General features: G+C 46.0%; 1 protein-coding gene across 1 annotated transcript; it reads right to left on the minus strand.

Moving 5' to 3' along the window:
* Positions 1-1,674: 1,674 nt before the first annotated feature.
* LOC145496625 (uncharacterized) lies at positions 1,675-4,760 on the minus strand. Its single transcript, XM_081476331.1, has one exon. It carries the CDS (start codon positions 4,699-4,701, stop codon positions 1,675-1,677), a length of 3,027 nt encoding a protein of 1,008 aa, XP_081332457.1. The 5' UTR covers positions 4,702-4,760.
* Between the last annotated feature and the right edge of the window lie 8,818 nt (positions 4,761-13,578).

The raw sequence follows: 13,578 nt of genomic DNA on the forward strand, positions 1-13,578 counted from the left end.
CCAGTGGTGCTTGGGGCGGTGCGTTGTGTGAGGTTGGAGGCTCTGGTTGAGGGTGTAGCACGTGAATTGAAGGTGACGAAGATGTGACCGATACATTGTTTGTTGCTGGCGTTACTGGGGTAGAAGATGTTAAGATGGGAGCCTCTGGTGTGGAGGTCAACCCGGCTTCCTCGTGGTAGTTCAGAAAGGCACCAATAGGATCGTGCAGAGTAGTGGGCAGCAAAGGTTGTTGTTCGTCATCTAGTTGATTCTCTTCGTCGATCGCTTTTTTGTATACAGCTTCTTGGGCTGCGATTTCTTCAAGTTCTTTTTGTATCCTTAACTGCTCTAACTTACTTTCTTGTTCTGCGATGACTGGTGAGAACTTGAGTTTCTCTTTTAGAGCAGCCTTTTTGGCCTGGCAGGCAATAAGAGTCTCCCTGGATAAACTTTTGCTGGACCCTGATTTAGTAGAGGTTCGCGATCGGCTTGACTTTCGTGAGTAAATAGATTTACTATCCTCTTCAAGCCTTTTAATTTCTTGCACGGCAGTAGTGTGTGCAATTTTCCAGGCGTCATATATGTATGACTGTTTATTCGAGGCACGCTGACATTCGCTAGTCTCGTCTGACAATTCAATCCAATCATCAAAAGCTTGTTGGACTTCGTCTACATCTCTAGCTGTTTGTGCAATTTCCCTTCTGATTTCATCAGGGCTTTTACAATCACGCACAAAACCTTCAAAACTTCTTAACTTTGCTCGTAGCTCGCGGTCACAGGCTAACGCGGCTTTTTTCTTTAAATCACATTGATATTCTCTTCCTTTGGACGTGAGGGTCCTGGATCTAGTTTCACTACCATCGTGCTCGAGATTGTCTGTATCACTGGGCAAAATTTCGACTTCATTTGAATTAAACGAAGGTTCTTCGAACGAAGCAATAGGAAAAGGACTAACCTTCGTTCCTGTCGAAGTGATAGGCTCTTCTGATGTTGACCTGGGAATTTCTGTTTCCTTGTCCGGTTCGGTGACATCTTGTTTTGAAGCGAAGGTCAACCCAATGCCGGTGTCTTCGTGTTTATCTCCTTTCTGTTCTTCCGATTGCATGATGCTTATGAGGTTCTTTCGAGTGTTCACTAGTCTTTGACTGTAGCGGCCGCCTTTCTATGCAGAACGGGGCGCGAGAAACATTGGTACGATCCACACGTCTAACAGTTCTACTCCGGTTTATTTTCCACGGTGTTGGGACGAATTATTACAGCTTGAACATGTTAAAGTTCAAAGTAAGGCATGACAGGATTTCCTTACCACAATGTCCGGATAAGATTGTCAAAGACTGTAATGGAACGTACTCGGGAATGGCTTCGGGTGAAGCTTGAGTAAACAGGTAACGAAGCTACAAATACACACTGAAAATACACGGACGTTGCGAAAACGTTTCGCTAGCACGAGGAACCCTTTTTTTTTAAGTCCCGTATTAGAACTAGGGGATGACGGGATGCGTAACGCAACACTGAACGACTGAGAAGGCGTTACATGGCTCCCCTCATACATTGTAAGAATGTATGAAGTTACAGTAACAAATATCAAACAGAATAAGTTCTATCAATGTCAATCATTCCTATATGAAGGAACAGTTCAGGCTCCCCGACGGGGTCGTACTCCGGTAATAAAGGTTTCTTCATCAGCACACTGAATCAGTCGTCAATATCACCAACTTGGCTGTTAGGACTGACATCATTCCATTTCTGGCGTTTCTGTTGTAGCAAGCAGTATTCTCGTTGCCAGCGGCGCCAAAATTGATCTGACAGGTATTGAACCCTTCTCCATCTCCGTCTTGAGTAGAGATCCGGTCGCGAGAAATTGCCCGGAGGGGGCAATACTACTTTTGCCTTGAGAGTAAGCAGATGATTTGGAGTGATTGGCTCAGGTGCCTCTGGATCTGATAAATTGTCCACAGTGAGCGGGCGGCTGTTCACGATGTTTTCTGCTTCAGTAAACAGAGTTCGAAGGGTCTCGTCATCAAGCTGTTGGGCGTGGTCATCTAGGAGACCGGCCAGGACTGAGCGTACAGTACGAATAAGTCGCTCCCATATGCCGCCCATATGGGATGCGCATGGCACGTTCATCTTGAACTCGATGAGGTCGCAATCTTGGGTTAGGAGGAAGTTCTTAACAGAATCGACGTTTACTTCTCTCAGCGCAACGTTGAGCTCATTTTTCGCTCCTATGAAGTTTGATCCTTGATCACATCTCAATTCACGGACTTTGTCTCTTCGGTTGACGAATCGTCTGAGTGCATTAATGAATGCATCAGTTTCCATTGAGTTTAAGGTTTCCAGATGTATAGCCCGGGAACTGAGGCAAGTGAAGATTAGTCCCCAGCGCTTTAGCTCTTTCCGGCCCTCTTTGATGTACCAAGGGCCGAAAATGTCCATACCGGAGTATGTGAAAGGTGAAGCTGGAGTAACACGTTCTTCAGGAAGGTTCGCCATCTTTTGGACTTGGGCGGGTGCGCGGAGCTTGCGACAGATGATGCACTTTCGGAGCTGCTGTGAAACAGAGGCACGTCCGTTTATAATCCAATAACCGGCTTGTCTAAGTGCATTGTGCGTCATACCGCAGCCTTGATGATGTTGTTCTTGACTGTGGTACTGTCTGATCAGAAGTTCAGTTATGTGACTCTTCTTGGGCACAACAATGGGATGTTTAACTTCATACGCTAAGGTAGCTTTCTGGAGTCGGCCCCCTACTCTGAGCATTCCTTTTTCGCCAAGAAATGGGTCAAGCCTAAAGAGTGAACTGGTTTGCTTCAACTTTTCATTTCTGGTGTGAGCATTCTGGCGGTTCCGGAACATGGGATCTTTGCCGCTATGGTTTTGGAGTACTTGAATCTCCTTGCCAAAGTACCAAAACTGTACTGACTTGAAAATTACTTCTTCTGCTACGCGCATTTCTTCCACGGTTGGAGGACCAGAAACAGGCCTTGAATTGTACTGTTTGTTGGGACGGTTCCGTTCAATCAATCTCTGGATGCGAACAATGCTTCTTTTCAGGCGACTGAGGGACGATGAATGAGTGAAGCGTTCCAACTCTAAAACTTCTGGAAAGGCTTTCTCTTCTTTGTTTTCAGGCCTGACTTGGTTGGAGATAAGGACAGCTGTATTGACTTTCTTTACTTCCGCATCTTCAGGGCTCAGATCAGGGACTGGATCCGAGTTCACCACAATCACATCTGTTTCCCACAAGAAACTCGGGCCTTTGAACCACAGTTCATGTTCTGCAAGTTGTTTGGCGGTTGTGCCTCGTGAGGCAACGTCAGCTGGGTTGCTAGCGCTGGAAACATGGTGCCACTGTTCTGGTTTTGATCTTTCATGGATGTGATGTACACGGTTTCCCACATACGTATGGAAACGCTTCGCTTCGTTACGTATGTAACCCAAAACGACGGAGGAGTCCGTGTAAAATACTTCTACTGGATCTTTGTAGTTGAGCTCTCTGCTGAGCATGGAGACCACGTTGACCGAAATTACTGCAACAGTAAGTTCACGCCGTGGAGTTGACATTGGCTTCAGTGGTGCAACTCGAGCCTTCCCCATTAGGAAACTGACGTGTACCTGGTTCGAGCTGTTTACAAGTCGGAGGTAAGTTACTTGGCCAAGTCCTACATCACTGGCATCGGAGAAACTGTGTAACTCTAAAACGATTGGTTCACCAAACCCGGGGGCTTTGACGCATCTTGGAATCATAATTTTCTCTAGGAGAGGTAGTTCTGACCTCCATTTTTCCCACTGTGAGTGGACATGGCTTGGTACGGGGTCATCCCAATCGATGCCGTCATGGCACAGTTCTTGAAGTAACTGTTTTCCCACTAAGATGACTGGTGCCACTATCCCTAACGGATCGTACACCGAACTCACGGTTGAAAGAATTCCCCTGCGGGTGAGAGGTTTATCCTTAAGTTCTATGCGGAATCCAATCGTATCAGATTCAATGCACCAGTAGGTACCCAGTGAACGCTGGACAGGTAAGATGTCGTGACGAAGATCAAGATCCTTCAGGTCTTTGGAACGATCTTCAGCGGGCATGGCTTCCAGTACGGTCTTACTGTTACTAGCAAATTTGTGTAAGCGTAAGTTAGCGGCTGCACACATGGCTTTCGTGTTCCTGATGATATCGATAGCACTTTCAGGTGTAACAAAGGACTTTAATCCATCATCAACGTAGAAGTCTCGTTGAAGAAAGTCTGCAGCTGCCTGGCCAAATTGCTCTCGACCGGCTTCAGCTGTGGCTCTTAGACCAAAATTGGCGACGCCTGGCGAAGAGATGGCTCCGAAGAGATGGGCATTCATCCGATATTCACAAATTTGGCCATTCAGATCATTGTCTTTAAACCATAGAAATCTCAGAAAGTTTCTGTGTTCTGGGTTAACATGAAAACTGTGAAACATCTGTTCGATGTCGCATGTTACTGCGGTTTCTTCTTTTCGAAACCTTGAGAGTACACCAACGAGACCATTCATCATGTCTGGTCCTTGCAAGAGATGTCTGTTGAGCGACTGATCTTGGAAGACAGCGCTGCAATCGAAGACTATTCGTATTTGATCTGGTTTCTTGGGATGGTAGACGTCAAAATGTGGCAGGTACCAGACTTTCCCAGCATTGGTCTCCAGTTCCTCTGGTGGGACGAGACTGGCATGGTTCTTGTCAAAGATCTTCTGCATGAACTCAGTGTAATGTTTTAGTGTCTTGCCATTTTTAAGGATTTTCCTCTTGATGTCAAGTAGCCTTTTCAGACATTGTTCACGATCGTTTGGCAAAGTCACATCATCTGTTTTGAATGGTAAAGGCATTTCCCAATTTCCCGTTTGATTCTTGTGGATGCTGGTAGTGAGAATGTTACAGAAACGCCTGTCTTCCACGGACTCACTCTTTTCGGTGCCAGGGATGTTTCGGGTGTGGTGAAGTTCACTGTAGTCCAATTGCATCATTTCTCTGACTTGCTGGGGCGAGGTAACATCTTTAATGTAGTGCCTTGTGGCAAAGGAGATCACAGAAACTTCTTTGGAACTGTTGCTAGTCGGCACATTGAAGTGGTTCTGAGGGATTTCTCGCTGTATCGTAATGCGATTAACTGTCGCACAGTTCACACTATCTTCTCTCTTGTGTAGACACACAGGACCGATGATTGTCCAACCGAACTTATACTCTTCAGCCCAAGGCTCATCTTCTCTGCCATAGATGATACTCAACGGCTGGAAGGCAGATGGAATGTTACGACCAATTAATATTCCAATCTCTGTACCAGGATGGTGATGTATACGATGAGCCACTTCTTCTAAATGCTTCCAACACCTTGCTACTTCTGGTGTTGCAATGTCTTCTTGACTGGCTGGAATTGTATCTTGAGAGTAAGCAAATGGAACTTTAATAGGCTTGTGTAGATTGTCAATGTCCTGGATGTGTAATCCATTCACTTTCTGAGTGCGGACACTGTTTACTCCTGTAATCGTGTTTATTTCAAGGTTTACATCTTGGCCCTTGACTCCTAGCTGTTCGAGAAGGGTATCTGTAACGAAAACATCTGTCGACTGGTCATCCAGTACTGCATAGGTTGGTACCTTCACTGAGGGATTGTCTTGGTGGAAGACTTCAAGAAGAACTATTCGCGCACAAGAGCGTGCTGGCTGGTTTTGTCCACAAACTTGAGAACAGGCAGAATTAGCTTGGCTAATGTGTTTCTTTTCATGTCGGGTCGGATCATGAAGTATAGTGGCGTGTTTCTGTTGGCAGATCTTGCACTGTAGCTTGTCTCTGTTGCAGTCTTTGGAGATATGCCTGTTAGAGCTGACACACTTGAGACAGATCCTGTTCTTCATCAAGAAGTCTTTGCGCTCTTCATAGCTGAACCTTTGGAACTGCTCACAGTCATTCATTGCATGGGACTTCATCTTGTGATAGAAGCAGTATGTATCAGAGTCAGGTGGAGTGGTGTGGCCTGGTTGCTGAGGGGTTGGCAAGTTGCTTGGTGGAGTGGTTCTCAGGTTTGGTTGCTGAGCTTGGATTGCTGCCACTTGCGATTCTTTGTCAACAAGGTTTAGTTCACTGTCGTTGCCTGAAGGTGATGCGAATGTCAAAGCAACATATGAATTTCGGCTACGACGAAATTGGCGACCTGCAGGCTTGCCTCGGTCAGGGGTTGTGGAGCCAGTTGTTCCTGGACTTTGCAGAATTTGAGGGATGTTTGTCCTTTCTGCATGGTAGCGTACTTCTTCAGCAAACTCTTCAAAGGATGGGAAGGCATCTTTTCCTTTCTTTCTCTGAAGCTTTAACACTTTATCTGACCACTTTGCTTTAAACCACCCAGGTAGCTTTTCAACTAAGACTTAAATTTGTGAAGGGTAACTGAGAACTTTGAGACTTTCGATATGCTTGCTTGCGATTTTTACTTGTTGCAAGAAATCACTGAACTCTTCCAGACCAGTTGCATCGTTTGGTCCGACCTTAGGCCAAGTTGTTAGTTTCTTTTCAAAGTCTGTGCTGATAATGGCAGGGTTACCAAAACGTTCCTTGAGGATTTTGCGCGCTTCCTGGTATGCACTTTCGGGGTCTTGTACTAGGTATTGTAATTGTTCCACGACCTTTTTGGCTTTACCGCCCAAGTATTGGTACAAGAGATGTAACTTCTGTCTAGCTGTAACTGGTGCAGAATCAATTAGACTTTCAAACGCATTTTCCCACAAGAAGAATTTAGTTTTGTCCGAGTCGTTGCCTTCAAAAACATCAGGTGTCGCCTGTGGTAGTCGCTGTAACTGGGTAATCTTCGCAAGAGTATCCGTAAGTTGGGCTGTGTAGCTTTGCGATACTGGAAGAAACGGGGTTACAGGTGGCGGAAAGAAGGCTGGACGGTTTCCACAGAAGCCCTTTGGTGTAGAAGGATGGTACTCTGACTGTGCAGTGGTGATTGCTGGAATAATCGGGGGGCGCTGACCTCCAATGCTGAAGCTGGTGGTAGTGTAAACAGATGAAAATGGACACAGGGTTCTCCTGGGTTCTTGAACTGGCGGTACCAGTGGTGCTTGGGGCGGTGCGTTGTGTGAGGTTGGAGGCTCTGGTTGAGGGTGTAGCACGTGAATTGAAGGTGACGAAGATGTGACCGATACATTGTTTGTTGCTGGCGTTACTGGGGTAGAAGATGTTAAGATGGGAGCCTCTGGTGTGGAGGTCAACCCGGCTTCCTCGTGGTAGTTCAGAAAGGCACCAATAGGATCGTGCAGAGTAGTGGGCAGCAAAGGTTGTTGTTCGTCATCTAGTTGATTCTCTTCGTCGATCGCTTTTTTGTATACAGCTTCTTGGGCTGCGATTTCTTCAAGTTCTTTTTGTATCCTTAACTGCTCTAACTTACTTTCTTGTTCTGCGATGACTGGTGAGAACTTGAGTTTCTCTTTTAGAGCAGCCTTTTTGGCCTGGCAGGCAATAAGAGTCTCCCTGGATAAACTTTTGCTGGACCCTGATTTAGTAGAGGTTCGCGATCGGCTTGACTTTCGTGAGTAAATAGATTTACTATCCTCTTCAAGCCTTTTAATTTCTTGCACGGCAGTAGTGTGTGCAATTTTCCAGGCGTCATATATGTATGACTGTTTATTCGAGGCACGCTGACATTCGCTAGTCTCGTCTGACAATTCAATCCAATCATCAAAAGCTTGTTGGACTTCGTCTACATCTCTAGCTGTTTGTGCAATTTCCCTTCTGATTTCATCAGGGCTTTTACAATCACGCACAAAACCTTCAAAACTTCTTAACTTTGCTCGTAGCTCGCGGTCACAGGCTAACGCGGCTTTTTTCTTTAAATCACATTGATATTCTCTTCCTTTGGACGTGAGGGTCCTGGATCTAGTTTCACTACCATCGTGCTCGAGATTGTCTGTATCACTGGGCAAAATTTCGACTTCATTTGAATTAAACGAAGGTTCTTCGAACGAAGCAATAGGAAAAGGACTAACCTTCGTTCCTGTCGAAGTGATAGGCTCTTCTGATGTTGATCTGGGAATTTCTGTTTCCTTGTCCGGTTCGGTGACATCTTGTTTTGAAGCGAAGGTCAACCCAATGCCGGTGTCTTCGTGTTTATCTCCTTTCTGTTCTTCCGATTGCATGATGCTTATGAGGTTCTTTCGAGTGTTCACTAGTCTTTGACTGTAGCGGCCGCCTTTCTATGCAGAACGGGGCGCGAGAAACATTGGTACGATCCACACGTCTAACAGTTCTACTCCGGTTTATTTTCCACGGTGTTGGGACGAATTATTACAGCTTGAACATGTTAAAGTTCAAAGTAAGGCATGACAGGATTTCCTTACCACAATGTCCGGATAAGATTGTCAAAGACTGTAATGGAACGTACTCGGGAATGGCTTCGGGTGAAGCTTGAGTAAACAGGTAACGAAGCTACAAATACACACTGAAAATACACGGACGTTGCGAAAACGTTTCGCTAGCACGAGGAACCCTTTTTTTTTAAGTCCCGTATTAGAACTAGGGGATGACGGGATGCGTAACGCAACACTGAACGACTGAGAAGGCGTTACACTTAGGCCATCAGGAGTTAGTTTAGAGTCCTTGGCACTGGAAAATATTTCCCAAATTCTCGCAGATCGAGCCACAGTTGCTCAAAATCACGATGCGCGTAAGGCGGTGTCGGCTACTCTTTCAGTCTTAAAATGAACTGGGGCTACATTTCGGCCTAGAAGCTCAACACCGAGTGTGCGCTCCTGTTACCTGTGACCATTTTACTGAAAACTTCAAGAGTTAGGGTAGAGTCTCCGGGACTGGAAAATATCCCCCAAGTTTTGGCATATCGAGCCATAGTGGCTAAAAATTTCGATGCGCTTAAGACGGTTTCATGTACACTTTCAGTCTTAAAATAAAGTGGGGCTATATTTCGGCTTACAACCTGGAAACCGAGCGTGCGCTCCTTTTACCTGTGTCCATTTCACTAAAAACCAAGGCATTCAGGAGTTACTTTAGAGCTTCCGGGACTGGAAAATATCCCCCAAGTCCCAGGAAATAAAGCCGAAGTTCGACAAAATTAGCATGCGCGTAAGGCGGTCCCGGCTACTCTTTCAGTCTTAAAGTGAAGTGGGGCTATATTTCGGCCCAGAAGCTCGAAAGTGAACGTTCAAAAAGTTTGGCTGTGTCCATTTCACTGAAAACCAAGGCCATCAGGAATTTGTTCAGAGTGCCCGGGACTGGGAATTATCTACCAAGTTCCGGGAAATCGAGCCGAACTAGCCCAAAATCACGATGCGCGTAAGGCGGTCTTGGCTAGTCTTTCAGTCTTAAAGTGAAGTAGGGCTATGCTTCGGCCCAGAAGCTCAAAAGTGAGCGTTCAAAAAGTTGTGCTGTGTCCATTTCACTGCACACCGAGGCAATCAGGAGTTAGTTTAGAGTCCACGGTACCGGAAAATATCCCCCATTTCCCGGGAAATCGAGCCAAAGTTGGTAAAAATCACGATGCGCGTAAGGCGGTCCCGGTTACTCTTTCATTTTTAAAGTGAACTGGGGCAATATTTCCTCCCAGAAGCTCGAAAGTGAGCGTTCAAAAAGTTGTGCTGTGTCCATTTCACTCCAGAGCAAGGCCATCAGGAGTTACTTTAGAGTCTGCGGGACTGGAAAATATCCCCCAAGTTCCGGGAAATCGAGCCGAAGTTGGTCAAAATTACGATGGGCGTAAGGCGCTCTCGGCTACTCTTTCACTCTTAAAGTGAAGTGGAGCTATATTTCGTCCCAGAACCTCAAACGTGAGCGTTCAAAAAGTTTTGCTGTGTCCATTTTACTGCAGACCAAGGACGTCGGTAGTCAGTTTAGAGTCCCCGGGACTGGAAAATATCCCCCAAGTTCCGGGAAATTTAACCGAAGTTGGTCAAAATCACGACGCGCGTACGGCGGTCTCGGCTACTCTTTCAGTCTTAAAGTGAAGTGGGGCAATATTTCGGCCCAGAAGCTCAAAACTGAGTGTTTAAACAGTTTTGCTGTCTCCATTTCACTGCAAAACAAGGTCATAACGACTTAATTTAGCGTCAAAGGAACTGGAAATATCCCCCAAGTTACGGCAAATCCACCCGAAGTTAGTCAAAATCACCATGCGCTTAAGGGGGTCTCGGCTACTCTTTCAGTCTTAAGGTAAAGTGGGCTTAGATTTAACTCCAGAAGCTCGAGAGTAAGGGTTCAAAAATTTTTGTGTCTATTTCACTCACATCTTAGACAATCAGGAGTGAGTTTAGAGACTTTGGGACTGGAAAATATCTCCCAAGTTTCGCTAGATCGAGCCGAAGATCCTCAAAATCACAATGCGCGTAAGGCGCTCCCGCCTACTCTTTCAGTCTTAAAAAGAAGTAGGGCTATATTTCGGCCAGCAAGCTCGAAAGTGCGCGTTCAACAAGTGTTCCTGTGTCCATTTCACTGGAAACCAAGGCCATCAGGAGTTAGTTTAGAGTCCCCGGGACTGGAAAATATCCCCCTATTTCCGGGAAATCGAGCCGAAGTATCCCAAAATCACGATGCGCGTAAGGCGGTCTCGGCTACTCTTTCAATCTTAAAGTTAAGTGGGGCTATATTTCGAGCCATAAGCTCGAAAGTGAGCGTTCAAAAAGTTTTGCCGTGTCCATTTAAATATAAACTAAGGCCATCGGAAGTTAGTTTAGCTTCCGCGGGAATTGAAATTATTCGCCAACTTCCGGCAAATCGAGCCGAAGTTGGTCAAAATTACGATGCGCGTAAGGCGGTCTCGGCTACTCTTTCAGTCTTAAAGTGAAGTAGGGCTATATTTCGGCCGAGAAGCTCGAAAGTGAGCGTTCAAAAAAATGTGCTGTGTCCATTTCACTGCAAACCAAGGCAATCAGCAGCTAGTTTAGAGTCCCCGGGACTGGAATATATCCCCGAAGTTCCGGGAAACCCAACGGAAGTTGGTCAAAAACACGATGCGGGTAAGACGGTCTCGGCTACTGTTTCAGTCTTAAAGTAAAGTGGGGCTATATTTCGGCCCAGAAGCTCGAAAGTGAACCTTTAAAAAGTTACGCTTTGTGCATTTAACTGGAAACCAAGCCCATCACGAGTTAGTTTAAAGTCCGCCGGACTAGAAAATATCCCCCAAGTTCCGGGAAATCGAGCTGAACTGGGTCAAAATCACCATGCTCGTAAGGAGGTCTCGGCTACTATTTCAGTCTTAAAGTGAAGTACGGTTGTATTTCGGCCCAGAAACTCGAAACTGTGCGTTCAAAAAGTTTTCCTGCGTCCATTTCACATCAAGCCAAGGCCATCAGGAGTTAGGTTAAAGTCCCCGGGACTTGAAAATATCGCCAAAATTCTAGAAAATCGAGCGGAAGTTGCTGAAAATCACGATGCGCGTAAGGCGGTCTCGCCTACTCTTTCAGTCTTAAAGTGAAGTGGGGCTATATTTCATCCCAGAAGCTCGAAAGTGAGCGTTCAGAAAGTTTTGCTCTGTCCATTTCAATGCAAAGCAAGGCCATCAGGAGTTAGTTTAGACTGCTCGGGACTGGAAGATATCGCCCAAGTTCGGGGAAATCGAGCCGAATTTTGTCAAAATCACGATGCGCGTAAGGCGGTCTCGGCTACTCTTTGACTCTCAAAGTGAACTGGGGCTATATTTCGGCCGAGAAGCTAGAAAGTGAAAGTTCAAAAAGTTTTCCTGTTTTCATTTCACTGCAAACCAAGGCCATCAGGAGTTAGTTTAAACTCCTCGGGACTGGAAAATATCGCCCAAGTTCGGGTAAATCGAGCCGAATTTTGTCAAAATCACGAAGCGCGTAAGGCGGTGTCGGCTACTCTTTGATTCTTAAAGTGAACTGGGGCTATATTTCGGCCCAGAAGCTCGAAAGTGAAAGTTCAAAAAGTTTTGCTGTGTTCATTTCACCGCAAACCAAGCCACATCAGCAGATTGTTTACAGTGTCCGGGACATCAAAATATCCCGCACGTCCCGGGAAATCGAGCCGAAGTTTGGAGCTCGGAAAGTGTCGGCCACTCTTTCAGTCTTAGAGTGAAGTGGGGCTATATTTTGGGCGAGAAGCCCGAAAGTGAGCGTTCAAAAAGTTTTGCTGTGTTCATTTCACTGCAAACCAAGGCCATCAAGAGTTAGTTTAGTGTCCCCGGGACAAGAAAATATGCCCCAAGGTCCGGGAAATTGAGCCGAGGTTGGTCAAAATCACGATGCCCCTAAAGTGGTCTCGGCTACTCTTTCTGTCTTAAAGTGTAGTGGGGCTATATTTCGGGCCAGAAGCCCGAAAGTGAGCGTTCAAAAAGTTTTGCTGTGTCCATTTCACTGCAAACCAAGACCATCAGGGCTTAGTTTAGAGTCCCCGGGACTGAAAAAGATTGCCCAAGTTCCGGGGAATCGAACCGAAGTTGATCAAAATCACGATGCGCGAAATGCGGTATCGGCTACTGTTTCAGTCTTAAAGTGAAGTGGGGCTATATTTCGGCCCAGAAGCGCGAAAGTGAGGCTTCAAAAAGTTTTGCCGTGTTCTTTGACTGAAAAAAAAGGCCATCACGAGTTAGTCTAGCGTCCCTAGGACTGGAAAATATTCCCCAAGTTCCGGTAAGTCGAGCTGAAGTTGGTCAAAATCAGGATGCTTCCAAAGCGGTCTCGGCTACCCTTTCAGTCTTAAAGTCAAGTGGGGCTATATTTCTGTCCAGAAGCTCGAAAGTGAGCGTTCAAAAAGCTTTGCTGTGTCCATTTCACTGCAAACCAAAGCTATCAAAAGTTAGTTTAGGGTCCCCTGGACTGGAAAATATTCCCCAAGTTCCGGGAAAGGGAGCCGAAGTTGACCAAAATCACGATGCGCGAAATGCGGTCTCGGCTGCTGTTTCAGTCTTAAAGTAAAGTGTGGCTATATTTCGGCCCACAAGCTCGAAAGTGAGCGTTCAAAAAGTTTTCCTGTGTCCCTTTCACTGCAAAACAAGGGCATCAGGACTTAGTTTAGCGTCCAAGGGACTGGAAAATGTTCCCCAAGTTCCGGGAGATCCACCCGAAGTTTGTCAAAATCACAATGCGCGTAACGTGGTCTCGGTTACTCTTTAAGTCTTAAAGTAAAGTGGGGCTTTTTTTCGGCCAGGAAGCTCGTAGGTGAATGTTTAAAAAGTTTTGCTCTGTCCATTTCACTGCAAACCAAGGCCATGAGGAGTTAGTTTAGAGCTTCTGGGACTGGAAAATATCCCCCAAGTTCCGGAATATCGACCGGAAGTTTGTCAAACTCACGATGCGAGCAAGGCGGTCTCGGCTACTCTTTCAGTCTTAAGTGAAGTGGTGCTATATTTCGGCCCAGAATCTCGAAAGTGTGCGTTCAAAAATTTGTGCTGTGTCTATTTCAATGCAAACCAAGGCCATCAGGAGTTAGTTTAGAGTCCCCGGGACTGAAACATATCCCCCAAGTCCCGGGAATTGGAGCCGAAGTTGATCAAATTCATGATGCGCGTAACCTGGTCTCGGCTACTCTTTCAGTCTTAAAGTCAAGTGTGCATATATTTCGGCCCACAAGCTCGAAAGTGAGCGCTCAAAAAGTTTTGCTGTATCCATTTCACTTCAAAACAA

Source organism: Orbicella franksi, chromosome 9 (assembly GCF_964199315.1).
Source record: "Orbicella franksi chromosome 9, jaOrbFran1.1, whole genome shotgun sequence".
NCBI lineage: Eukaryota > Metazoa > Cnidaria > Anthozoa > Scleractinia > Merulinidae > Orbicella > Orbicella franksi.

Bases quoted from the DNA above. Each gene is read 5' to 3' on its own strand.
- LOC145496625 (XM_081476331.1), bottom strand. From the start codon at position 4,701: ATGCAGAAGATCTTTGACAAGAACCATGCCAGTCTCGTCCCACCAGAG.